Source organism: Streptopelia decaocto (genome assembly GCF_964273445.1).
Source record: "Streptopelia decaocto genome assembly, chromosome: 5".
Classification (NCBI taxonomy): domain Eukaryota; kingdom Metazoa; phylum Chordata; class Aves; order Columbiformes; family Columbidae; genus Streptopelia; species Streptopelia decaocto.
The window spans coordinates 59,171,811-59,199,785 of record NC_138659.1 but is presented as its reverse complement, the minus strand read 5'-3'; the positions used below and the strand labels follow the sequence as shown (position 1 = coordinate 59,199,785).

Sequence of the window (27,975 nt, the reverse complement as noted above, 5' to 3'; positions counted from 1 at the left end):
AGGGATCTTGGTTTCTATCGCAACATTTATTTACATATTCTGTTATTTAACTAATTAATCCCCAAAAAAAGCACTATCATTGCAGCTGTGCTCTTAAAACAAACAAAAAAAAAAAAGCAGCAGCTGCTACTGGATGTTGTAAGCAGCCTCCTTCTCTAGAAGAGCAGTAAGGAAAATCTGAGTACAGTACCCTGCTCTCCCTGGGGGCAAGAAGAGAAATGAGTTGTTTCTGGATCCCAACAGGCTTGGTAATTAATTAAACGCTGAATCATTCAGCCTTACCAACACTGGGTATTCACAGAGGCAGAACAGCGGGGTCCTGCAGAGCTCTGATTTTGAGTTCAGAGCACCTATCACAAGTAACACTCTCCAAGCTTGATACTTCAAAGCTGGGTACCTGCTCACTCGTGTATACATTGGATAATCACACCTGTTTGCATACACTGCTTTTCCCCTTGCCTTCAGTTCTTAATCACTAAAACATGTCACATCCACATCTTACTAGAGAGTTACAAGACTATGGATCGTAAGGCACCACCACCAGTGACAGAGCCTACTTTAGTAACCACAATACTTGGCTTTTTTCCAAGCACAAGGCTAGGTTGGGGAGACTTTTTTTTTTCAGCAAAGAAAAAACAGTTTTTTTTTCCTTTTGCTTCATTGATTTATCTTAAAACACAATCACAACTGAAAAAATCACTATTTCTGTCATCAATCACTGACAATTGATATGAGAGATGGCTGTGATCATGGATCATCATAACCAGAGGGAGGTCATCCTTGCCCTCTACTCTGCAGTGGTGAGACCATCTGGGGCGATGTGCCCACTACTGGGTTCCTCAGTACAGGAGAGATATAGGCTTACTGGAGCAAATCCCAGCAGAGGGACAGGAAAATTATTATGGGATTGGAGTATCCATCATACAAGCAGAGGCTGAGAGCGGTGGGGCTGGTCAGCCTAAGGAGTAAGCTCAATGTGGATCTTATCTATGTGTATAAATATTTGACAGGAGGGTGCAGAAAAGGTGGAACCAGACTCTTCTTAGTGGTGCTCAGTGACAGGACAAGAGGAATTGGGCACAAACTGAAATACAAGGAATTCCATTTAAATATAATACTTTTTTTTTTTTTTTACTGTGAATGTGGTCAAACACTGGAACAGGATCCCTAGAGAACTTGTGGAATTTCCATCCTTGGAAGAGTCAAAATGAAACCAGACATGGTCCTGAGCAGCCTAGTTTAGCTGACCCCTGCTTTGAGCAGGGGTTTGAACCAGATCACCTCCAGAGGTCCCTTTCAACCTCAGCTATACCACAATTCTGCATTGCTCTGCCTATTGTGAGGAATACAAAGGCACTTGTGACAAATCTTTCAAAGTGTTCAGCCAATGGCAGTTCAGCCAACTGCCAATGGCAGTTAATTCAGCCAATGGCAAGAATCTTCTTTGACATCTCGACAAATAAAGAAATCAATTTTAGGACATCACTGTACCTAAAAATAGTGGATCATAACTGCACCATTTCTGCAGGAAAAAATAACAGGTTTGTATTGGTTATAAAACAGTCTATATTTAAAAACATGTCTTCAAAGTCATCAACAGACCAGGATTATTTGTAACATCTGGACAAAGCTGCAAACATTTTTCAAATCTTTTCCCTTGATCGGTTCCCTCCAGTTTTGTTTGGTCATAGACCAACACTATCCAGAAACTCGCTGTCCATCGACACTCACAGTGGAAGTCCACACCTCTCAGTTCCCACGCTGCACGGAGCGCTAAGTCTCTCTGCTTTTCCTTGTGCCATGCTTAGGTGTCAGCAAGGGAACTCTTGGTCTCCACATACTCAAGTGCTGCTCTTTTAACAGCCAAGACACTTTCTGCTGTACCAAATTTGTTCTCATAATCCAGGTAGCGTTTAAAGAAGAATTTCATCTTCTTTGGTGCCAAACTCATGTGGATGACCCTCTCAAAGATGTCCCTGCAAGAAACCAAAGTGATTCAGATCACTGTGTTGGTGACAGCACTCAACACAAGCCCTGTATCCTGCCTTTGAACAAAGAGCAGGAAGTCAGGGGAGACATTCAACCTGCTGTGAAGTGCTGGTGCTTGACGAAATATATTCCTGATAACTGGCCAAAACCTCCAAGTAGAAGCCTTCTATTTGCTTGCTGAACTCTGAGGCTGCTGGTCAACCTAAGCTAAGATCCAGTTACGATATTTGACCCTGCATTCATTAAGCGGATGTGGCTGGATCCATAATGTGGGAAGCTGGACTTCCTTTAGTCAGCTCTCAAAAATAAAAGAAAAAAAGAGAAGTTTCTCAATTTTTATGTTACAAGATACATAAGAGTTTGGTCTTACCCTTCAGAAACAACAAGTCAAACTCTTTGCTCTGCTCTGGGAGGCCCTAGACAACCTCATGCTGCAGGGTACCTCTGCTCTTTCCAAGGATTGCTCCAAGCATTGGACTCTGCCCCCTCCCAGCCTGCTGTAGCACAACTCACCGCACTTCCTGCTGGCTGCCCTGTTTGATCATGATGTCCATGTAGATGGACCAGATGTCTGTCCGCTTGGGATAGCTGTTGAGGGTACTCTCAAAGAGGGCCTTGGCATGTTCTGGATCCCCAAAACGGAACTCCAGCTGTGCAAACCTTGAAATGACATCCACATCTGGAACAAGTAATGACATGTTAGGGTACTACAACAGCCCTCTTCCCTATAAAAAAACTCAAGTGATAATTACACAGAAGGGAGGCAGGCACAGAGACAGCATCATCTTTACCAAGAGACAAAAGGCACTGTTGTAAAGTGGTTTTGAACAAAGGTAGCACCAGAGTGGGAGAGAGAAGGGTCACAGTTCACTTCCCATTTCAGCTCTTTGCAGGAGACAGAAGTTTAGTCTCACATCCAAAATGCATCTTTGCAGCATCCATGGGTAGCCCCACAAACCCGGCACTAGATCAGCTGAACTTTTCTAGAGAGCTGTAAGACTCACTATCTTTTTTGCTCTGGATCCTTTGCTTTTGCCCATCACAGCATATTTTATTACAGGAGGGTTTAGCATTGATATCCAGGCTGACATAGTCAAAGGCAGCATGTTTAGCACCAACTGGCCGCACTTTCCACTTATTTCTAATATTGTCACAGGCAGAGATATCAGAGAGCAACCCAGCTACTGCAGACACATGGTCAACACTTGGGCCACATTATGAACAGGAAGGAGAGTACTTACGTTCTTTGGTGGGCAAAGCCTTGAGCGCACGCTCCAAAAGCTTGTGCGTAGCCTCAGTCTGGCCTTGCTTCAGAAGGAAAGAGGCGTATTTCAGCCACACGGATTTCTCCTGACGGAAACGCTTCATCATCGTGTGGTATAATTCTTCTGCTTGCTGGGAGGGTAGACTTGTGTTAGATCACACAGATTCATAATAAAGCCTTGTAGCTTTAAAATTCTTACTCTTGGCCCAGGTATCTCCAAACACTTATAAGAGAGAATCAAGTATCAATAGTTCCTTGTCCATGGTCAATCATAGCTATCAATCCCAGTTAGGAACAAGACAGGCCTAATGTCTGACAGCTGGAAGCTTATACAGCGAGCACTGGTAGTTTACTGGCATGACTGAATGGGATAAATGCCTGGGACCTGCTTGCACCATCTTACCTTGTACTTCTCAGAATTGGCGTAGATGTCACACAGATGCTGGAAGACTTTCAGAGGCTCATTGTACTGAACAGCCCTCTCAAAGACTTTCATCAGTGTCTCCTCGGTACCATACATATTCTCCAAGTTCAGCAGAGCCACCCAGACATTCAGCTTCTCCTGTTCTTCCCTTTAAGCAGATGGGAACAAGAATATTTAGCCTTTTATCAGTCTTCACCAGCTTTTTGCAAATCACCTTACAAAGATGCACTGATCCGATGCCTGCCTGGAGGACAGATGAAGTAGGGGAGCATACTGCTCACTGAAACACAACTTTTAGAATAGAGCACAGCAGTTATTTCACACTACAGCTTTTGATCACTGCTATTTGTAATTAAAAAAAAAGAAAAAACACATGGATGATTCAAGAAAGCATAATATACCTAATCATGCTGTAGAGATGTTTAAACACATGAGTGCAGCCCTATAGAAAAAGCCAAAAGAGTTGCACAGTTTGTTTCACGTTTTGATTTAAGGACAACATCATTGACAGCATTATGCTCCTCCAAACCCTCCTGAGCGCTCAGAAGTGTCTTTGCTCAGTGATACCTTGGGCAGTTACTGGGCTCACGAGCTGCAGCAGGTCTGCGGCAGGTCAACTGTGGTGACTCAGGCCAGACCTTCAAAGGGCCAGCTGACAACTGCTACCATTTCATCCTTTTGAGCTCACCAAACAGATTCTGCCACTCCACACATGTGCACACACACCAGTGCTCTTCTCCCACCACAACTACTCTGCCATGATTTATTCTTTGGAGCAAAGAAAGGCAGAGCTCTGTTATTACCTGAAGCAAATTGTTTTAAGTGCTCTCTCTGCCACAGCTCTGGCCTTCTCAATCTCAGTAGCCTGGAGGTGGAAAGCCATGTACTGCAGCCAGAGGATGGAGCTGTTGGGACTGCTCAGCACCAAGCGATCAAAGTCATCTGCTGATTGTGGCTGTCGGCTGGGGTCCATCAGAGCTGCCTCTAATTTGCAGAGCTCCTTCTCCTTCTTCTGCCTCTCTAGCTCCTTCTCTTTCTTTGTTCGTTTCTTCAGCTGGAAGAACATAAAGGCAGGCACTTCATGGGGGAACAGACAGGCTCAGCTAAAGCACAGCCGGGCCCCAGTATGTCCAAGGCTAGGCAGTTTTCATAGCAAGAGATGCGACCAATTGTTTAAGACAGAAGAAAAATGGTACACACACCCCACGTCTTCACAGTTCACACCTCCAAGAAGAGCAGCAGCACATGAAATCTCATTTATTTTAGGACAATACACTGAGGGACCAAATACTTTGCTAGTATTGCACACCAACTGCAGGACTCACACTTCACCCCTCCCTCTCATTCTTCCGTCTTTACCCTCTGGGCCAGTGCTCAACACCACCACCACCCTGTGTAAAAATTCAAGATACATGGAGAGAAATTGTGTAAGTCACTGGGGTGACTTGGGTCTAAAACTGGGAACTGACAGTGTCATCATTCTCTGCACAAGGCAGCTACACCTTGGGCAACAAAGCATTGGCCATGGACGGCCTTCACAGAGGTGAGCTCTGAGGGATGGGAAATCCTGAAGAGCAACTCATGAAAGCAATTCACAAGTTTGTTTCTGATTTTGCTCAATTCCTCATACTGGAAAACTCTTCTAAAATTACAGCATGAAAGATTTTTGTCATGTTTTTCTAAACAAGAGGACTAAAATTTGAGAAGGTTTTTCATCTCCAAGAAAATTTCCTGTAAATTTACAACACTCAGAAAAATAAAAAACAGACCTGACATCAAATACAAAAGCTTTACTTTCATGAAAATGTTTGTTTGATCCTAATTTTTTTACTTTTTGCATGTCAACATGAGAAGCCCTATTTTCATACAGCTATGCTAAATCAGGGCCTTTTCTCCTCTGCTTCAGACATATCTGCTGTTAATCCCAGTGCTCACAGTAGTTAAGGAAGTTCTGTATTAGCTGTCAGAGATCTTGCCTTGAGTTAAAAGGCTTTGCTCCGGGGCAAACAGACATGCAAATACTGAGACATCTCATTGCAGCCACCATGTGGTGTCTTCTGTGCAGGCAACACTAGTACACAGTACCTTCGACTGCGGATCCTCCTCCTCTTCGCTCTCTGAGCTCTCTTCCTTCAGATTCAGCACAGGTATATCCATTGCATTCATGTCCTCATCCCAGGTGAAGCCTGTGGAAACCTGCAGCCTGGGAGCTTCACCAGGTTTCCTCATCTGTTTGGAGGACAACAGGGAACGCCATGGGTTTTAATGTGAAGTTTTTACACAGAGATCAGACAACACCTGTTTGCTTGTGGCTTCCCTCTGGCCAGTACTACTGACTTGTGACACTTGGAAACAGCCCACCAACAAAAACACTAAACTTTGGTCACCTCTGCTGTAATTTAAACTTGATCCATCTCAAGCCATTTTCAGATGACACAAACACCAGTCTGTGTCACTCCTACTTGTAGCTTATCTGGTATTATTGTCATCCAAGTGAAAACTGACACACCTCAATAGGGCTAGAAATCATGTCAGACTCAGATTCTCCTCCAAACTTCTCACCTTTGATTTCTTTTTAGCTGCTTCCTCCTCTTGGTCATCATCCTCCTCCTCCCGGTAATATACCTCAATTCCACTGTCATTTTCATCTGCTGGGCAGATCTTCCTTTTTTTTGGTTTCGCCTCCTGCAACAAAAGGAAATGAGTGGACAGTGGAAGGCAACAACTGGGGTGAATCTTAAAGGCAATTCTGATTACAAGGTAACAAGCCTAACAACAGAGAGAGGGTGGTGCCCGGTGCCCTAGTCCCTTCAGTATTTGGACCAATCAAGTCCTTCAGCATATCCTGCACAATCACATCCATACCTGCTCACTTTCAGAGTTTCCTCTTCTCCGTTTTGTCTTCAGCTTAAGCTCTTTCCTCTTTTCCTTATCATCTGCCTCTTTTTTCTCTCTCTCTGCACCATATCGTGGTAGGCAGAGAGATTCAGGCAAGACATTTGGCATCCCAGTGTCCTCAGGCAAGAGAGAGAGCTCAACATGTTTTTCTTTTCCATTTACACTATAGTGCATTGCCAGGAACAGCGGGAGAAGAGAAAAAGAAAATCAGAGCATTTATAACAACTACAAGGATATGAATATCTTTAAAATTTTCATGCCTTTTATCCTCCCTCTTTCCACCCTCTCCTCCTCCACCACTTCCTTTCTACTAATTCATGGCCCCTTTTAAAGAACATTGGACCTACCCAAGCACCTTGGCAGTGAGCAGCTTTCCTTCAGGCAAGTACTTTTCATATAAGGAGTGTTTCTGTACAAAGTAAGGGGAAACATTCTGGAACAGGATTCGGCCCAGAAGAGAAGTGGACAAGCTGAGAAGAGGAGGAAAACCAAAAATAAGTATTCCATAGTGGGGAAAAAGGAAAAAAGTGCAGTGACTAGATCTGTGGCACCACCAGTTCTACATAGCATTGCCCAAGCTTTCCCTTACTTTAATTTAAAAGGCTTGAGAAAGCAGCAATGACATCTTGATTCCCATGAGGAAATTTATTTTGCAACATTGCATTATGCCAGAGGTCGCCCCCAAACAAGATTCCAGAATCGTACATTCAAAATAAAATTCTCCAAAACCCCTCATTTCCCAGCATAATTTTCTTATGCTACTCACCCAAAGAATACACCTGATGGAGTGACTGATTTGACATAGCCTCTCACTAGCTGGCCTTTTTTAACATCATTAATACATGTTATTTCAACATCCTCTACTTTGCTGTTGCTCTTCGGGTTTAGCCTAAAAGAAAACAGGTTAGAAGTTAAAGCACCTACCTGCATAATCCACATTCTGCCCTGGCTATCAACAAAAAGAAATCAGTATTAACAACAGCTAGTATTTTCTGGAAAACATAGCAGATCAGAGACACCTTTCATTTTATTCAAATGTACTAATGGACTCTCTGCATCTCTGCCAAGCTACCCTTAGCACTGGAGAATAGACATGCTGCTGTAAACAAAGCCAAACAAAACAGATCAGCCTGGCTTCCTCTGACACCAAGAAACTGAGGAGACTAAAATGCTGTCTGAAAACCTGCACAGCATTGACTTCAGGGATTTTTCCAGTTATTTCTAAGATACTTCATTCCACATGGTTTATGCATTTTTGTCCCATAGAGAAGAAAAAGCAAGAGGCTCAGTTTTAAGAGACATTTAGGACTAAGTCTGTTGTTTAATCAAAATGGTTAAAATGCAGCTGAACATTGAAAAACAGGAGATCAACAGTCTGGAGAGAAGTCACATACCGGGATTGCCGGAGAGATAACTGAATTTTGCCATTCTCATTGGAGAGGATGTAACACCTGCATGGCAGAGCAAGGGGAGAAAACAAAGCTTTTTTTACTTGTTAAAAAAGCCATAAGTAGAAAACAGATACTTTCACTAGCAGAATGAAGCTCTAGAGGAAACAAACCACTCTGTTCCCCTGGAACACTTGCTGTCTAACACAAATCAGCATGACACAACAGTTCATGAAACCAGCTGAAGGGTTTTTTGAAACATATCTACTTTCTTTACCCAGTCCTATTGCAAGTATAAAAGACTTAAAAGATTGTTACAGCTGAATCACTTGGCCTGTTGCACTCTCCAGCCTTCCCAACAAGTCTGTGAAGTAGGGAAATGCAATTACTTGTGCATTACGAATGTAAAGACAATTGACTTGTCAAACAGCCCACAGAACCACAGCAGAGCTGGGATAACTGGTCTCAGTCCCATCAGCTAAGAGATTAGCTACTCTCAAAACATGGTCCAAGACGACAGCTGAAAAGAGGCTTTTTCATATGTGGAAAACACAAGACTTTGACCCAAAAGCATAAAAGGTCATAAATCAATATTACTTCTTAGCTACAGACTGAACCTAGAGTCATGGCAGCAAAAAGCCTGCCACCAAAGGAAGGATATTTCTAAGCCTTACAGCTCGAGAGAACAAGAAAGAGAATTACTGACCTGACAATCTTGCCAACTTTGAAGTCACCCAGAGGATTCTCTGTGTAAGTATCATTCAGGTGAAAAATGCTGACTTTGCCAGTCTTCCCACCTGGCAGCGCAATGGTCAAACCCATGTGTGGAGTCACCTTTGTTACCGAGCCTACAGTGATGGTGCCCTGCTCCAGTGACTGAATTCCTGGAAAAAGTGAAGGAGGAAGAGGGCTTCATAATACTCCAAAAGTATGCAACCAAAGCAGCAAGGGTAATGAGTCAGTGAAGCCAATTATAGTTGCCTAGTCACATATTAAACCCACCAACTTCTGGTAAGGGGCAGTCTATGCACTCAGTTCACAGCAATATTTGCCTCAGCAGCCCAGACAAGGTCCCCTATAGTTGCACAGTTCCAGGATCCAGAATAACTCGCAGATGTTGAGAAGTGTACCATCTCATGTTTGAAATCAGAAGGGAAAATTTTCATAAGGGCTCAGAGAAGGGCTTCAGTCTGAGACAGAAGGAAAGAGATTCTTTAGTGTAAAGGCCTGACTTCTCTTGCCCTGTGTGCTGCTACATCTGGGTCAGAGTCCCAGGGGTTAGTTCTGTCCTATAGGGAGGTACAACTTGTCTCTAGAGTGTAACATTTTCACCTGAGGGGTCAGTGCAGTCCCACCTCTTGAGTAAAGAATCATTTATGGTGGGGTCCTGCTGTTAAGGCTCCACTATACCTGTGAGTGACAAGCAGAGCTTTGTTTCGGTGACATCTGTTCCAGTCACTGTAGCCGATATTGCCTGACCATTTTTGAAGCTCTTTTCTGGATGTTTTAAGACCTGAAAGAAAAGATAGATTTCCACTTATTACCAGAAATGGAGCTTGGCACAACTCTGACTGGTGTTTCTCATACGAAGTTTTACACTTTCTACACACATCTTTAATGTGTACACTTGACTGACAGCTCAGCATTGCTTCAATGACTCTGTCATCCTCAGACAAACTCACTACAGGGATCATACTCACCTGTCAGTGAGGAGCAGTGATGCTGAAAGGGCAGAGCACGAGAGCATAAGTTCAGATGGATGTCAGAAGTGTCTGCAGTCGTTATTTACAGCCATGTGCACGTACCTTATCTCTAATGGCCTCTTACCTTGGTGTTCAGAGACAGCAGCAGAAGAGGAACTCTTCCTCGAATATCAGGGGCAACTTCTACTTCCAGCCAATTTTTGAGGATGTTATACTGAGAAGACACCAAATAACCAGAGAAGATATCATGAGACCCTGGGAAAAAAAAAACCTTCTCTGGTGGATTCACTCATTTTTAAGACTAGAATGAGCTCCTCCAGCCCTGGCTCTTGCACCAAGCAAAACTGGTGATTTGGCTTCTACTCTTATAAGGACAATGCTGCTGTGTTCACAGGCAAGTGCAGCAGTGAGCACACTTAGCACTGGTAGCACACACAATTTCTCAAAGCCAGTTCACTAGAGGGCAGGGTGGGAAGCATCTGCTGGCAACAAACAAGCATGTTGAAGAGGATGAGCCAGCTCAACTTCGTCAAGTATAGAAAATGTGACTTTCTTCTTCTACTCACCATATAAGACACCACACTTTGCACGACACACTCCCACAGTTAATGAAGACCACAGTAGTGTCAGTGTTTAGGGCTGAATTAAGGCCCCTGAGGTCACCCCCACTTGCTGCCTCCCTCAGCACACTCATTAGGAAGACTCTGACCTCACCTTTTTCACAAAACAGGTGACTGTCTGTCCAACATTGTAGAGTCCAGCTTTCTTCAGGCCATCATCTTCTTTCAGGTCCACCATTGCTGTGATTTCCCCTTCTATTTCACTGTTTACAAAAAAAGGAAGAGGACAACAGTAAGACATCTTTGGTCCTAATGATGACGATAGGAGTTAGAAACCCAAGAGATTACGGTAATCCAGTACTACTGTGACAATGCCTTTATGACATTCATCCCTATCCCCTCCCCACCTGCATCCTTCTGCAGGGAATTCATTCTTCCCTGGGCTTAAGAGTGAATCCTTCTGACATAAACAGACATATCAGAATCGAGACTACCAGAACCTGAAGCCAAAAGGACATTCAAAGGAAATCGTGTGCTAAGAGAACACTGAGAGGTTTAACACAGCTCCTGCACTTCAGTTATTGTGAAGGAAGGAATAAAAGGCCTTGCCACACTGCATACATGCAGAGCTCCTTGCTCATGGTCAGCTTCTTCACAAACTGGAGGAACAAGGGAGGGAACCTACAAGGATATAAAGTTGGTGAAGCATCTGCAGACACCACAGAGCCAAACACTCACCTTGGTCGAATGCTGAGCTCCGGAATGGTCCGTGTGAAGTGTGGATGGGTGATGGGCAGGTACCTATAAAACAGGAAAAGGTTCAAAGCTTCTCATGATCTCCCCAGGCCCCAGTCACTTGTAGTGCCTCTGCATTGGCAAGAAAACAGGTGTAAGCCCTCTAAAACTACCAAAGCCTTTGAGTTCCAGTTCTTTATAGTACTATTTCAGTGGCAATTTGAGTACCCAAAATACTCTGGCAAATTTAGCCCCTGAGGCCAAATCCTGCTTGTATTTACTGGACCTCAAGAGTTTAGAGATCATTTTTGTTCTTGCAATTCATACTCAAAATAAATACAGTGACACAGGTAGAGACCTAATTCACTGAAACCTGGATCTCATATAGAATATAATAACAGATTTCCTCAGGCCTCAACTACTCCAGCAAGAATAGCTGTAACAGTATCTGGTGACAGAGTGAACAGCCTAGATCATCTGAAATGAGTAACTGTTTCACCCCTTGATTCCCCCAAAAAGTAATATTATAAGCATGTTTTCCCACCTGTGAGTATTCACATCTCTGCCTCCAATGACTCGGGCAGTCACCTTCTGTCCAGCTTTCAGAGTATATGTTGGAAAAGAGCCTATGGCCACTTCATCCAGAATCCGGGATGCATGGATTGAACCTGTCACCTTGTCATCAATAGCAACTGTGACATGGGTTGGTTTGACAGATTTAACAGTACCAGTAACAACATCCCCCAGGGAAAGCGAGTGTTTCACAGTAGGAATCATTTCTTCTAATGCTGTCTCAGATTCGTTCCGGACTCTTACAAAAACATTCTTCTTTCCTGGGCCTTGTACTGCTAATAAGACTCCGTGGTCATTCACCTTCGCTACTTTTAAGGTTGCAGAGATTGTTTGTCCCACCTTCAGTTTTTCTGAGTCAAAGCGGAAGGTGTCATTGAAGTGAGAGGCTATGGGGACAGCTGCCAGCTGGCCTGTTTCCAGAGACACGATGGCAAACTCTTCTGCTATGTGCTGCACGATGGCAGAGTGCTGGGAGTTCTCTGTGAGCCGCTAGACAGAAATGAAGGTAGTGACTTACCCTGCTGAGATTTTGATTCTCTCCACTACCTCCTGCAGTTCTGAAGGAGGAAGTAGCCCCCTCCTGCCCCACCCCCCCCTCAAATTTAGCAATCACCTAGAGTTTGATAGATGAACAGAAACACACAGATCTAAAAACAGAACACGTACTTGCTTGGCTCTTTTTTTTAACAGCTCTTCCCGAAGAGAAACATACACCTTGGATGTGAGGGTATCCACATGCAGAACCACTGCCTTCGTTTTCTCACCAGGAACAATACTTTTGTCTACAAATGAGAACAAGAAGATTTATCTCTTGATGACAGTGAAGAATTATGAACAACTGAGCTAGTGGCACATGTCAGATAGGAAGGGTTGCCTGTGGTTCAGTTTAATTTCTGAAGACCACAACAATAAAGACTGTTTAGTTACTAATTGTAATCATGTTACTGTAACAAAGTAAACTTTGCAGCCAGATGTATAAATCATCTCTTTAAGAAGAGAACAGATTTCTCCAATGTTAATGGAGGAGGAAAAAAAAAATGGGGTTTTTTATTCAGAAAAAAAGAGTCTGAAACTTTGATGGAAGAACTAAATTGACTTTATGAAAATGCACCTCTTAAATAATGCAGACGAGGCTGATTAAACATAAATTCAAGGTATAATAATAAAGGTTTTGAAAAAGATTATGGTAACATATGCACAAAACCATCATCAATCTACCTGTTGCTGAGGAAACAAATTCTTCTGAATGCAGAAGTACTGGGATATTAGTCCTGCTGAAGTTAGCAGTTTAGATTAGTTTCACTGGTTTATTCATTATCTCAGCATGTACATGTTTGTTTCTGCATACTATGGCACTTTTCTGCTTTAATTTTTGAACTGCAAAGTACAGAAATTGCCATCCTGTTTTAAAGTCACATTGATTTAAAAGAAAAATTAACAGCAGTTTCAGATAGAACATGGTCCAAGGAACATGTTTCTAAAGTAAAAAGAAAAAAAAAGAGTAAGCTGCCTTTCAAACACTGACAGGCTTGGGGCATCGATCACCTCTCTGGGAAGCCTGTGCCAGTGTTTGATCACCCTCTCAGTACAAAAAATGCTTCCTTATGTCCAGTCTCACCACTGCACACAGTACTCAAGATGAGGCCGCACCAACGCTGAATACAGGGGGACAATCACCTCTTTTGCGTGGCTGGCTGTGCTGTGATGCTCCCCGGGATGGGTTTTGCCTCTTGGCTGCCAGGGCACACGCTGCTGACTCGTACTGAGCTGCTGCCACCCAGCACCCCCAGATCCCCGTCTGCAGGGCCACTCTCCAGCCACTCCTCACCCAGTTTACTTTTGTGCCCGATGTTACTCCATCCCAGGTGCAGAATCCAGCATTCAGACTTAACATTTCATCCCATTAATCACTGCCCAATGCTTCAATCTATCTAGACTGCTCTGTAAGGCATCTTGTCCCTCAAGAAACTCAACAGCACCATCACCAAACTTGCTAATGGTGCATTCAAGTCCTGCATCCAGATTGTTGATAAATATACTGAACACAACTTGCACTAGGACTAAACCCTGAGGAACACCACTAGTGACCAGTCACCAGTCAGAAATGAGGCCAAGATATAACACATGATTTAGTCCAGTTTACAGATGGTGTAACAGAGGCACAGGTAGGTTTAAGTGATATCTTCTGAATTGCACAAATGGGCTGGCAACACATCCAGAAACTAAACTACTCCTTAAGTCCATCCCTAGTCTGATCAGACTCCTCCCAAGTTGGTCCCTCAGCAGAATTAATTTCAGGAGAGAGGTTTCAAAGTCCAATAGTGAAATCCAAAGCAAGGAGGCAAAGAAAAGACCCTCACCTCCTAAATGGTAGCGAGTGGCTGTCACAATCAAGCCTGCGACACAGCTGCCACTGAACAGTGCTGAGCCATCCTCCTTCACATCCTGCACCACCAGCTGCAGCTGCTTCCCAGGCACCAGTTCACAAAGGGCTTGGGCCATGCTGGACTCTTCTAAATAAAGAGAAGAAAAAGTGAGAAATCTGTTTCATCTATGCTGTGTCTTGGCAAAACAAAAACAGCTTTCACATTTGCTCAAGAAAGCATGAACAAGAATTTATATCCACCACTATAATAAAAAACAGAGTTTGGACTCCTGAATCTGTAGAAAGGGAAAGAGGTAAATTCTAAGAATCAGTCAAAGTAGAAACACTTTAGAGAAATTGAGGATCTGATAACTTTGTAGAGAACATTTTCCAATCTTGTATAAACACTGTCACACAGCATTGCTTGTAGAAAAAAGGTGAAAGCAAAATAGATTACTGCTAAAAGCACAAACCAGACCTGTCACTTTACAATTACAGGAAACAAAACATCAAACATTACTGGATATAAAAAGAACCTAAAAAAGTAAAGCTAGAATTTGATAAAAATAAACTGAAATATGTCCAGTATTCCTAACGCTAGAAAAACAGCATGTGAGAAAACCTTTGCTTGAGGACTCATTCAGCAAACCTGTAATACAAGTAGGCAAATCCATTTGTACAAACTGATCCTCATGTGAGTACTAGTTTGGGTTATCACAAGCACTCAAGTGCCAGCATAATTATCCTTGTACTGAAGCTAGTAAAGGCATCACTACAGATTCTAGTTGAACAGATGATGGCTAAGGCTCAGGGTGGTTGAAAAATCCCTCTGTGAAAATCAGTTATCCCATACACAAATATCAATAATAAAAAAGAACTTGATGATCACATCATGCACAAATGCAGATTTTTGTACCATGAGACTAGTAGGAGCAGTTCTTGACTGCCAGTAAAAAACAATGTTAGTGTCCTTCACCGTCATAGTTAAACAAACACAATTAGATGAAGGTAGAAATGGTAATTTCTCAGCAGTTATGAGTTACCAGCAAATAGGGTATGCACACAAATAATACATCATTATTCTTGTCAATGATTCTTCTTTATTTTGATGGACAAAGCTGGTCCCATTTGCTGAAATGCAATGAGCCCCTGCTGCCTGCAGTGTATAACAGGCAAGTAAGGAAATTCTTAAATCAAAGCCTTCTAACCCTCTAAAAGCATAATTAACTTTAAACAGATGTACTGTTCTTCAGAGCATCAGAGGACAAAAGATCATGGCTTTACCATCAGACAGGTAACTTGCCCAAACTTTCTAATGTCACAGCAAGGGACACTGATGCACTGACTCAGGCCACGTCCAGTTGCCTTCTGTCCTTCCATCTCTTTTGAGTATAGAGAAGAATTGACATGATGTTTATTCTGATTCTTACATGGCATGTAAGCACTCCAGTGCTGTTTTTCCTAAACTAAGTAATGAGCAGTGGGAAGTCTTACGAGCCTGTTTCTAAGGCATGACTTTGCACACAATGAGAGCTTCTCATATCGCCTATCATCATTCTCTTTTCAGACATTTGGGGTAATTCAGGTTTTGGCACTGGGCAGCCTGTTTTGCTCCACTGCTGCTTTGTGGCAATTGACTCAGACACACAAAAATACATTCATTCTGGACTTCCATGAGTCACTCTTCAAAAACCAAACAAACAAACAACCATTAAAAAAACACACACACGAAAAACCCCACCACACAAACAACAACAAAAAGGGCAGCAAAACCAAAAACCAATAGAAAAAACACATGCCTAGACGTCTGTTGGCAAGTTAGATAGGTTTCACAGGTTTGTCCAATATCCCTCATACCTCTAAACTCTTCAGAGTTTAATTTCTGTTTGCTGACCACAAGAATCAGGTCAGAAGACTAAAGCTCTTAAAATACAAGAACGTAGAGTACTAAAAATTAACCATTGCTGGATTGAAAATAACACAATTAAACAGTGAAACTACTGCCACATCTCAGTCAACTTTCACATTGGTTCATAAAGCAATTACAATTATTCACACCAAAAAAAGCGTCTCAAGGCTGGAGAAAAGTTTGCTCCATAGTACACCCAGTCTCACCCTGGCCTTCCTTACCCTTCACAGGCCCTGCAAGGAATCCATCCTTTAGCACCATTGCACATGCCTTCCTCTTTTTATATATGGTCCTCACAGTTCATCTTTTTATCCCCTTATTTTTAATTCTCTAAACTTCAACCTGAAATCAATGTAAGAAGCCTAGAAGACTTCAGTGAAAAGAGAAGCTTATTTGGCTTGTTACAAAAAAGCCTCCTTGTCAATGGCAGACACTGCACATACATCCTTCTAATAAGTCCTCTTGGAAGCCAACTCTTTTCTTGAACTGACCTTCCTTTCACTTAAAAGAAAATGGATTTCCTTTTCTGTTCCTCTGTAGCCCCTTTTTTGTGATATGATCCCTTTTAGCAGAACATGTGCAATCTTTTACCTCTTCTTTTCAGCAAGTTCCTGATTTCTTTCATCTCCTTGAAATACTGATTCAGCAGGGCAAAGCTCTCTGCAGCAGAATCGCCTGAGCTGCACTCTGACACCTTCAAATTGAGGAGCACACGCTGCTTCTCCTCATCCGTGCTCATCACCTTTGCGATCACAGTCTGTCCCACCACAAAGTGGTCCTTGGTGTCCGTCACAAACTTGTCACTCATGCTCTGTGAAAAGGAAAGAAAGGGGTAAGGGTTACTGAGCACAGCTGCTAACTAGCAAGCACCTGAAGTGCTTTTCAGAAGAAGGGTTTGAGTTAAGACTTCATGAAAATGCATGACAAATTAACAAAGATAAACAAAGAAGCCATCAATTGAAATTAGTCACTGAAGTCACAAGAAATCCACCTTTGAGGCTTAAGCTCATTTGCATAAAGTCCTTCACTTTGTTTTGGAAGTGAATTAAAACCTAAAAGCAGCTTTTACCCTACTCGAGGAAGCTGTATAAATGCAGGATCCACAGAACTATTGTTCCCTCCTTGTTATAGTTCCTTTACTAAAAGCCATGTTTCAAGCATGTCTGATTGCACACATACTGCTTACTGAAGTGAATGCATCACTTACCACTTTGGGCGCCAGTCCTGTTACACCAAAAGGGAACTCCACAAACACTCCAAAGGGCATCACATTCCTCACGTAACCAGTCAGCAGCATCCCAGGCTGGATTTCAGGGAAACTTCTCACAACTTGCTCCTCCTGTACAGCAGAAATCACTGCAGACTTTCTGCTCAAGATCTGAACAACCAGTTAGGAAAAATGGGAAAATATGGATAAAAGGAGCCTGATGCAGAACAAATCTCTTGATAGTGTTAACCATTGAGGCTAGAGCACTTTTTGCAGGCTAGACAGTACAGGAGCTCAAAACCCTGCAATTCCTTTTATTGTCTTGTTCTCTCTACACTAAAATTTAGCAATCAATGTCTCTCAATCTGCTCAGCATTAAAGATGTGTGATTCTCACGAGCAGAAATGTCACCTCACTAATACTTCCATTCTAATTTTTGGTATAAAAGCAGCAAATTTTTTGCTAAGGTTGTGATATGTTTAACAGCCCTGAAGCTGGTTGGGAAGATCAGCCAATTCACAACCAAGTCCTGGTTCTGATGGGATTCTAGCAGCAGCTGAGCCTCACTTTTAACACAAGCAGTTTATAATGACTCTTTGAAGCATCATGACAGGCACTTCCAGTTCAACACACTAACTGGTGTATCTTCTGTTTATTGCAGATACTTTGGATTCATGACAGATAACTCCTTCCCTGCACCTGCTTTATTTGATTGGTTGAGGAGGCAAAGGATACAATACGCTCTCCTCCTTTGTCACTTAGGCACATCACCCTTGGCAGGACATCTCCCTCTTGAAGACAATGCCACAAAAGCTTGCAGTTCGCAACGAAGTCAGAGAGGTGAGCTGTGGGAATTGAGGCTACCACACTGCCTTCGTCTTCTAAGATAGAAACTTCGAGCCCATTATCTTTCTTCTTCAAGACTTTCACATCAACCATCTGTAAAGAGAACAAATACAGTGATATAAAATTCCAAGTGTCTTTGAAGTCATCCCTTTTGATGCACAGGATACTAAGTGCTGCACTGCTGGGGCCCTGATATGGCCTCCCAGCTACCCTGTTTCTCCAAAAATAGGACCTAGCCCAAAAATAAGCCCTAGCATGATTTTACTGGATTTTTGCGGATGCTTGAAATACAAGGCCTACTCCAAAAATAAACCCTAGTTACAGTTCATAAAAAAGTCAATTTAAATAGTGTCCAGGCAGCTATACATGTATAAAAAGTAAGCATATTTTGGAGCAAAAATGGTATAAGACCCCGGCTTATTTTCTGGGAAACAGGGTATATATGAGAAAATTTCACATCACCAGGGCTGAGCCTCAAAAGCATGCCAACACTGAGAGTAAAATAAAAATAATTCTAAGCTCCCAGAGAAATCAAGAGCTAGAAACAATCTCTCAGTTGTGACTTTTTATTTGAAGGGTAAAGGGAATAACTTAAACAAGATTAGAGATTAGAACTGTCCTGTTCCTGTATTAGCAGTATCTGCACAGTGCTAGAAAAGTGTGTTCTTTCCAAAGACAACAGCATTTCAGAACATTACTCTGAAGTTATCTTTTTTCCAGGGAGCAAAGCAGCTGCTTTTGGACTAAGAACATCGGCAGCAGCCAGAAGAAAGAGGACTCCACCTAGGAGTAGGGGCACTAATTGGTACCTTCAGAAGGACTGCCCTGGGTCTCCTTTATCCTGACCTCTGAGAGAGATCCTGGTTTTGATCCAGGAGGCAAACAACACAATAAGAAATGCACATTTATGCTAGTTCCTGGCCACCAACAGCTTTTCTTGAAGTAAAGTTGTTCAAAGTGACACCAAATTGTTTGGAAAAGCAGGAAATAGCAAAAAAGTGAGCAATCACTGAACTCGATACCTCTCCGATTTGATATTTCACTTCCTGCTTCTTCTTTGGAGTACATTCCTTTTTGTCCTCTGGAGCAGGCTTGCTTGATAACCTGAAGGACAACAAGAGTCTTTCCTGCTCGGGTTCACATTTTAAGACCATTACTTTGAGAACCTGCAGCAAAAAAAGATAAACCAAGTTTCATTCAGCCGACCCTCCTCCTCAGTGTGCTACTACCTACAAAATGAGACACGGATACGCAAATGGAGCACACTACTCCCTAACAACCAGGATAGCCAACCAGTGACTTTAAATTAACCAGTTCAACCAGAGACAAATGTTCTTCTGATCACATGTATGGAAAATGGAAGTACGTAATCACTAAATGATCTGTATGTGGTAAATCTGTAGCAGAGAATAAAATCCAGATCTCCAGATTTGCAGTCAGAAACCTTGACTTGAAAATTACCCTTCTCCTTAGCCAGCCAATAAGCGGCAAGTTTAAAAACCAAAAAAAACAAACAAAAACCACACACCACACAAAACAAAACCAACAAAAACCACAAACAAAACAAAAAGAAACAAAAAAACCTCAAACAAACAGAGGGCTGAGATCTTTATAAGCTCACCCACAACAAAGACATGAACTTGGTGAACAGCCTGGTTCCCAGAGTGCCGTGTTTAAGATGTACAGGATTTGAAATAAACAGGAAAATAAGAGTACTGCAGAGGCAGAAAACCTCATCCCTCTGATTCTGCAGGTAAGAGTTTTAACTTCCTTAGAAGACACTGCAGCCTAGAATTCCAAACTTCTACTAAGATCTCAATAACTCAACCAAGCGTAGTCCCTGTATCACATACCATGGTGCCTCCTGCACACCAGAACAGAGAGGGCCTAGAAACAAAGACAATTCTGTGAAATACTCAAAGCTGCCCTTTCACAGCCTAATCTGTTTAAATGGAGCATGACTATTACTTAAAGTGAATAGACATGGACATCCCTTGGTGCAGCTGGTTCCTCCAGGGGAAAACCCACGTTGAAGCCAAATCAGCTGCAGATTTCTCTTTTGCCTTCAAACATAAGTAATATGTAGGCACGTTAATTACCTGGCCTTCATGGAAGACTTTATCTGGACAAGATATGGGTTCTGAGCTCAGCTCATTCTTGGGTACCAGACCTTTGACATCATTGTAGAACTTCACAATGCAGCCAAACTCCCTTGCACACACCACAAAGCCATGTGTGATCAGACCTGGCTTTGCATCTTCATAACTGGAGAGGACTGGAAGCTTCGATTGGACAAGACTTTTCTTTAGAGTAAGGATCAGCTTCTTTACTGCAGGATTGCACTCTAGCACCTAAAAGAATGGAGTACAAGAAGGTACAAAATGCACGTCTGCCACTGTCTGATCAATCCAGCTGCCAAGTACTCAGAACAAAGATGTGCAAAGCAGCTGAAGACCCTGCCTGGCAGCTCTCACCCGGCACTTGACTTCATCTCCTATGTTGTACTTCTTCTCAGGCTGCTTCAGGATCACATCAGCGAGATGCAAGGACGGCACAAGCCCTTTAATCCCATCAGTCACTTTCACATGCATCCCAATGGGTTTAAATGCAAACACTTTGCCCTAGCAACAAAAATAGGGAAAAGGATCTGTAAGTTCAGCATGAAAAGTAGACTGTGCACAGGTAGGAAACAGCCAAGACATTGCACTACCTATTATTACCAAATCTAATCACCCCCCCAAAAAGAAAAAACAAAAACCCACAACTTAGTCCAACCCACAGTCCACCCAACCAATCTGACCCGTTAACTTTTATACATTAAGTGAGGTTGTTTTACAGCCTCTTTTCCTGAAGCGTAGGCTACTTCTACAAAATCCTGATTGACTCTGGCAAACTAGAGCTGTTTCCAGAGACATATCCAATACAGTCATGACTCCAACATAAGAACAATCACAACTGCGTAATCTTCTGCCCATCAGCTGATTGTGATGGTCCATACATGAAATTCTACTTTGAGTGCAAGGCAAGTTTTAGTCTCTTTCACAAAAGTTTTTCTAAAAATGTATTCGTTGCCATAAATAAATGACTGACTGTGGCTAAAATTGTATTGCCTTGCTGACATCATGAATGAAAACCTGAACAAAACACGGAAAGTATCGCATTCCACTAATCAAGTCCTGCAAGGAGAGGTTTTTTCTCCTCACTTTAATCTCACTAGTCTGGATCGGAAGTTGAATATACATACTAGGCAGAGGAAATGCACATTAGCTAGATCTATTGTAAATATAACAGCCACACAATAGTGTGTCAGTCCCTCAGAAGCTCACCTGCACCACATCTCCCGTGTGGATATCTTGGTATTGCAGAAACCGCGCTTCAATGATCTTACTAGGAAACAGACACAGCAAGAGATGACCAATCAGTCAACTTGAAGGAAACTCAGGATCTTTGCCTTATCCCAAATATCCATTATTACACCCACCCTCCCACCCCACCCAGTGCTCTACAACTCCAGAGTTCTGCGTTTTACCCCAACCAACCCACCTCCCAAAACCAGTCTCTGGACATAAAGCTCAGGGAGGTTCACCAGGCTGCGTTCCAGGTGACAGCCACACAGTTATGGCCACCAGCCATGGCTCCATGAAAAGGAAGCCCATCATCTGCATTGCTTAAAGCCAAGTAGATGGAAATACTAAGAGGGAGAAGCTAAATGGGCTGGGACTTGGAAGACCAAGGTTCCATTTCCTCTTCAGCCTCCTTTGACATGATATCAGCAAAATTAATTTAGTCTCCCTGTGTCTCAGCCCACCAGCTACACTGATGGAGTCCCAGTTCTCTGTAGTATGGGGAGTATATGTGAGATTCCCAGACAAGCTGGCACGAGCCAACAGAGATACAAGCCAAAAACCCCAAGTGGCAAATTCCAGCCCAGCAAACCAAGGTAGCATTTTCCACTCTCGACTAAACTTTTTGAATCCTTCAACCAATTTTCTTGAAGAGTCTATGAAACTTACTACTTCAGAGATACAATATACATCTCATCCATCAGGCTGTAGTCAATGATCCGACATTTATGTTTGCATCCTGTCTTAAATGCTGCAGGTTTAAAGGATTTTCTTGTTTTTGAAAGATGTTTCAACTATAAAAAAAATAATTACAATTTAGTGGTTGAAAATGGAAGCACTGATAGAGCATCTGACCCAATCATTCCTCTAACACTAGCTCTGTGCAGCAGGTTTCACCAGTTCTTCCTCAACAGCTCTCCTACATTCCAACCAGAACAAGCGGAGGTATGATTTGGCAAACACCTTCCACGTTGTCCTAATTCTGTTGTATTTGCCTGAGAAAGAACATTAAGGTGGAAAGCAAAACCTCGTCCTAGCCTCCTTCCCCAGGAGGCAAAGACAGCTATGGAAGGACTTCCCTCACTGCCCTGGTACTGACCCGTGCAAACGCAAGAGTGCCATCTTCAAACTCAAAGATGGCACCAAACTGCTTGTAGAAAGCTTTCACTGTCGACTCCTCCACCACTGCCCCCACGCGATCACTGAGAAGCTGGTTTGGGGATCCCCCAGGGTGGAGGAAGGCTGGCCGCAGAGTGAGCCGCACCACCTTGGAAGTGGGGTGGACGGAGAGGATGCAAGCTTTCACCTGGGAGAAGAGAACACATTTGTTAAACAGGAGTATGTACACAGAAGAGGACAAAGGCACGTTGCTCATGTTTTTAGACATCATGCTTGGCATCTGAACTCTTTGTTCATGTACAAGCACTCCCCAATATTGCTACTAAGACTTCAATTCTAGCAGCTTCACTGACGAGGGATTATTGCCTCTGTCTGTTGTTTCTGGGCTAGTCTGGTATGTGACCGCACAATAGATTTTCTATCACTTTCAAGTCTCTCATGTTTCCCAAATAAGTGTTACATTACCCCAGGAATGGCTTTGCTCTTTACAACTGTAAAGCAATCATGATAGCAATTCAAATAAAAGATAATGAAGACAGCTATCATCAGTGATATTTCAGAGATTATTCCACCAAAATGTTGGAGAAGAGAAGTTGCAAGCAACATAGCAGCTCCAGCCACCCTGTTCTCTCCTTACCACTTGATCTGGAGAATAGTTCATGGATTTCTCTGGGTCCATGTGTATGAAATCCACAATGCCAGTGAAGGAAGACAGAAAGCTCAGCTTGATCCCCAGTGGGGACACCTAGAAAGGGGAAAGAAAAGATGCCAAAAAGGTCTGCACTCACTGTCAATGCTAGTCAACAAGCGCATCACAAGAGACAGAAATCCGCTAACAATTCTGCTTTCTACGTTATTTTGCAAAACCACTCCTTTAGTTTTTCAATAATGCTATGCTTACTCTGAAGAATACTGCAACCTGTGGAATACTTTTCCTAGGCAAAGGCCAGAGAAGTACAGAATGGATCCTGTTCTGCTTCAAGCTTCATCACCAACTCCAGGTGGAAGCCTTTATACTCACAGCATCACATCCAGGACAGAGATCAGACCTTATGGGAATGACAGTGTTTGCTTCTGTAAAGTAACTGAGTGCAAGCACAAAAATTTTCATGGCATAAGCTTCCATCTCTACTTCAAATGACTCCCTACCTTCAGCAAAACCAAAAAATAACCCAAAACAACAAACCCAAACCAGAGCTTACCTTCTGCACTCGAGCTTTGACCACCAGCCCTGGCAATAAATTTGAGAGCGTCCAGTTCTGTTGCTCTGTTGCAAGGGATGCAGCAACCTCTGATCGGTCAATGGACAAACGGACCACTCTTCCCTCGTTCTTTACTTCCACAATAACACAGTTCAGGTTCTGGCCTATTTTCAAGTCAGACCCTATGAAGACAAGTCACAGCATAAAACCTGCACAAGGAACACTCAGGAATTCCCTTCCACTTCTTCCAAAGCTTTTTCACAGTTCCCTGTATTTTAAGAAGTTAGAACACCTCTCAATCTAAGTGCAGGCTACTGCCAGCAGGCACGGATGGGCTTGGAACAGTAACAGCCTGTCAGAAAACAGGTTGAAACCCAACGGCTTGTTGCAGACCAGCCACAAAACTGCTGTTTCCAGCAACTTGCAATGACTCCACCCTGACCCAACCTCATTGAGGTGCACTAACACCACAGATAAAACAATCTTTAATTCCCGTCATTCTCCAACTCCACTTTAAGCCCAGCAACTCCTCCTGCACTCCTACTTACCTCTCTTGATCGCTTTGATATAATTTTGGGCTTTCTGACGAGGTAGGAAAGCATGAGTCCCACTGATTCCAATATCAATGATGTACCCATGGTCTTCCACACTAGACACAAAGCCAGAGAGCAGCTGTTGGGAGGGAAGCACAGAAAACAAGTAACATGACAAAACAGCTGGATCTTCAAAGAATGAACATCTGGTGAGAGATTCCCCACCCAAATACTCACTTGTTTCATGAGGACAGAGAAGATTTCCAGAGCAGCAGAAAGAACACTACATTCTTTCTTACTACAGAGCTCATTTGACAGTGGGGTCTCAACTCTACCGTCATCTGACTATGCACATATAGAGCTCACACGCAGTGGGGTCTCAACTCTACCGTCATCTGACTATGCACATATAGAGCTCACAAACCAGTATGGAAAAAAATTGGGATGCTCAAAAGTAGCAGGTGCACATGCCGGCAACCATACAGGTGGAAACACAAAATGTAAACATCTAAGAACCTCTGCAAAGCAGGCTAATTATCATTCTCTGCATAAATAACATAGAAACCTACTCAGAAATAAGTCTTTAAATAACTTGTTCATATTGAAACAGAATCAGGTGAATGGATTTCATGAGTGACAACCTAGAACCAAGACCCAGTACTGCTCTCTCCTCCCAGGTCTCTTCCACAGCAGGAGCAATTCTTCTCTGATCCCATGCAAAGACAAACAGAAACGTTCCCCCACCCACTGTGCAAGAAGCACCTCCAAAGCCCAGAGGCTGTGACAGACCCAGAACACGTACCATGCCCGATGCAAGTGCCGAAGCATTCAGACCATTATTGACCTTCTTGGGGTCGATCGATAATTTGATACTCCGACGTCCATCAGCACTTTTCTCAACGCTGGTTACGATGCACCTGACTAGTGTCCCTGGAGAATACATGTCTGAGAGCGAATTCAAGTCCTGACCAGAAAGATGACCAAGAAAGAAACATACAAATTTTACAATACTGAATAATATTAAAAGGCCAGAACTTGTTACTGAAGTAGCTTTTGAAATCAAAACCTCATAGGGAAGTCCTGTTTCTCTGTCAACACTACATTAGAATACAAGAAATGCCACAAACACCAGGATCTCAATACAGAACCAGGGATGACCTTACAGGACATTAGCAGCTCTAGCAGGCTTCATTTAAAAAGGAATACTGTGGGGGCCAGAGTCAGCAGGTTGCAGCTGAAAAAACATCTGTACAGAGCCAACCGTGACCCAAACCTCACCTCCACCTTCATCAAGGAAAACCATTACCATCAAAAGGCTGGCACACCAGCAGATACTACATCCCACACAACCTTGGAACAATTTCTGGAGTGCTGACACCAGAGAGACAGGATAAGAGATCACTTCCTTCTCATGCTTTCTAACAATCAACATTATCAGGAAATCACAAAGTCTGCTTGGAAAAGCCAGTTCCAAACCAAGGTCAGCCCACATTAGCACCACACAGCAGCACGTCGCATGCAGCAACACATAATTAAATGGCAAGGACAGTGCTAATCCCCACGCCCTCACATCATCTTCCAACCACTTCCTCAACTTCTTCCCCCAGCTGTCTACAGCCCGGATCAGTATTTAGCTTCAGCAGCAGACAGGCAGCACAAATCCCTTCACGTTCCACAGGCTATGAAGTTGACAGACTATTCAGCCCAGCCTAAGGCACTGCAAGTGACCAAATTCAAGTCAGCTGCAAGACACCAGAAGCCAGACTCCCATACAAGACCTCAGGGTTGGTTCTGAGGTGTTATTAACACTCCCCAGCTCCCAAGCACAAATCACAGCCCCAGGCCAAGGTCTCACCTCCAGGAGTTCTCCTTGGGCCACCTGCTTGCTCAGCATTTTGCTGTAGGTGTCACTGATCTGCGTGACTGGCACAAACCCTGTAAGTCCGCTGGGCAAGCTGACGATCAGCTCGTAGTCACTGACCTCTTTTATACACCCAAGGAGCAGCATCCCCTCACAGAGCACCTGGGAAAGCAGGAAGAACAGCACAGGGTGGGTATCTTGGCAAGTCAGTGATAACAGGGTGGTAAACACACTTTTGTCCTGAATCACTGATGTATTTTACAGGTTTAGCGAGCAAGAACATGTTGTTTTGAGACAGCCCAGAAGAGAGATGCAAACAAAATCAAACAATATCCACAAACCTCAATTGTGAGTGGTTCAATATTTAAAACACTGTCTTTAGCTGCAGCTGTCTTGTCTGCCTTGAACTTTTTCTGCTTTCCTTGATCCCTTTGGCTCCTTTTTCTTTTCTGAGATTTTTCTTCATGGTGAACCTAAAGTAGATTATAAGCAGAGGAACAAAATAAAAGTGGATAAAGAGATCAACTTTGCACTAAGGCAGAACTCTGCTGCCCAGAATAAAATTAGAAGAAAACACTAGCATTGTAGGAAAAAAAGAGATCAACCTTGGTAACTGCTATATGTTCACATGCAAATCATCCAGAATATCTCCTTTTGGATTGAAGGAGATCATTTATAGAACTGTGAATCTTGGGCATGAAGAAGAGTGGCACAAGTGATTTGCACCACGCTCTGCTGACAGAAAAAGAAAGACCAAACGTAGTCTGTATCCACTCCCCTCGCTACACAAGCGCCTCAGGATAAGATGCCTGTGGAAAGCTTAAGAGCTAAAGCCTGACTGAATAATTTTGATTGAACTTTTTCTGTCATTACATTCAACATGCATCAGACAGCAGGGACCTTCAGGAGATCAGAAGAAGGTGGATGTCAGCAGTTATCTCTTTCTGGAAGTCCCTTCTACAGTTTACTACAGAAAGCAGGGATTGGAAAGACTGCAGGTCATATTCTGAGAAGAATTAATCAAGAACATGAAAACAACATACATCAAACAAATTGTCCCGCTCTAACTTTGAGTTGGGTGTTTTTCCCACTGTGGGTTTTTTCTGGATACCCCCTCGAGGAAAGTTGTCTTCCATGGATGCCATGCTTGCAATTCTATAGGACAAATGACAAAACAGAGATTAGACTGCAGCTGTTATGCTTGTTCCTCACAAACACTGAAGAGACATAAGAGTGAATGACCCTCAAACCAAGAAATAGTTTGGATGGCTACTTCACAATTAATCAGTGACAAAACAGAAACTCATGTCCAAATGTATTTAACGTTTTACTACATCTAAGCTTTGCAATGGTCCATCTAAGTATGCACATCCCTAATACTTTTTACTATTGCCCAATTCTACTAAAACATTAATTTTTTAAGGTATTTAGTTGCACATAGATATTCATAAAACTGCTTTAGCCATAAGTTTCCTGAACAGATCTTTGGTATCTTCAGTGGACAAGCTGCAATTACCAGCTTCAGTCACGAAGGAGAAAGTGAGTGAAACACGAAGTTTCACTGCATTTTTACTTCTTGGAAACCACCCTTAAAGGTTAATACGATGGGATACAACTTTGTGTAAACTCTATACATATATATTTGATACGTTTCATCTGTCTACGTCTCGTCCTGTAAACAACACGTGCACATGCGATTTATCACTTTAGCCAACAGCACTTCCACAGAAACTGACACTAAAACACTGCGTTGCCAAATTTAAAGTAGTCTGTTAGACACACAGAACTCCTTTAAACATAATAAACGTAATAAAACGTAATAAAACTAGAGTCCCTCGCGGCTCGCTTATCACAGGGGTCGCGAAGCAGCAGAGACCCCTCCCGCGGCCGGTAAGCGAGCCGGCTGCACCGGCCAGGCCGCGCGGCTGGGCCGGGCAGGAGCTGTGCCCGCAGGGGCCTTACCTGCCGGCCGCTGCCGCTCCGGCCCCGGCCCCGCTCGCTGCTGTGCCGGGAGCCGCACGCTGGGATCGCGGAGAGGCAACCGGAAGCAGCACG

At 43.1% G+C, this 27,975-nt stretch overlaps 1 protein-coding gene across 1 annotated transcript; it reads right to left on the bottom strand.

Annotated features, from left to right (window-relative positions):
- Positions 1 to 5: 5 nt before the first annotated feature.
- On the bottom strand, positions 6 to 27,951 carry PDCD11 (programmed cell death 11). Its single transcript, XM_082054356.1, has 36 exons — positions 27,883 to 27,951; positions 26,964 to 27,075; positions 26,262 to 26,393; positions 25,915 to 26,082; positions 24,862 to 25,023; positions 24,075 to 24,198; positions 23,527 to 23,708; positions 22,962 to 23,069; positions 22,305 to 22,511; positions 21,875 to 21,999; positions 21,188 to 21,248; positions 20,336 to 20,482; positions 19,961 to 20,212; positions 18,884 to 19,027; positions 17,751 to 17,954; positions 17,016 to 17,186; positions 16,400 to 16,619; positions 13,895 to 14,047; positions 12,201 to 12,316; positions 11,506 to 12,023; positions 10,965 to 11,027; positions 10,381 to 10,489; positions 9,791 to 9,880; positions 9,374 to 9,476; positions 8,670 to 8,847; positions 7,970 to 8,026; positions 7,342 to 7,464; positions 6,923 to 7,045; positions 6,543 to 6,738; positions 6,240 to 6,362; positions 5,763 to 5,906; positions 4,481 to 4,731; positions 3,657 to 3,825; positions 3,231 to 3,384; positions 2,503 to 2,668; positions 6 to 1,976 (listed from the first exon to the last, which is right to left on the bottom strand). Exons 2-36 carry the CDS (start codon positions 27,063 to 27,065, stop codon positions 1,805 to 1,807), a joined length of 5,517 nt encoding a protein of 1,838 aa, XP_081910482.1. The 5' UTR covers positions 27,066 to 27,075; positions 27,883 to 27,951; the 3' UTR covers positions 6 to 1,804.
- Positions 27,952 to 27,975: the final 24 nt, after the last annotated feature.

Bases quoted from the DNA above. Each gene is read 5' to 3' on its own strand.
- PDCD11 (XM_082054356.1), bottom strand. From the start codon at position 27,065: ATGGCATCCATGGAAGACAACTTTCCTCGAGGGGGTATCCAGAAAAAA. The intron at 12,317-13,894 runs GTGAGGGTCTTT...TCTCATTTGTAG, and splicing joins CACTCGCTACCATTTAGGAG to ACAAAAGTATTGTTCCTGGT. The intron at 3,826-4,480 runs GTAATAACAGAG...ATCTGCTTAAAG, and splicing joins CTTAAAACAATTTGCTTCAG to GGAAGAACAGGAGAAGCTGA.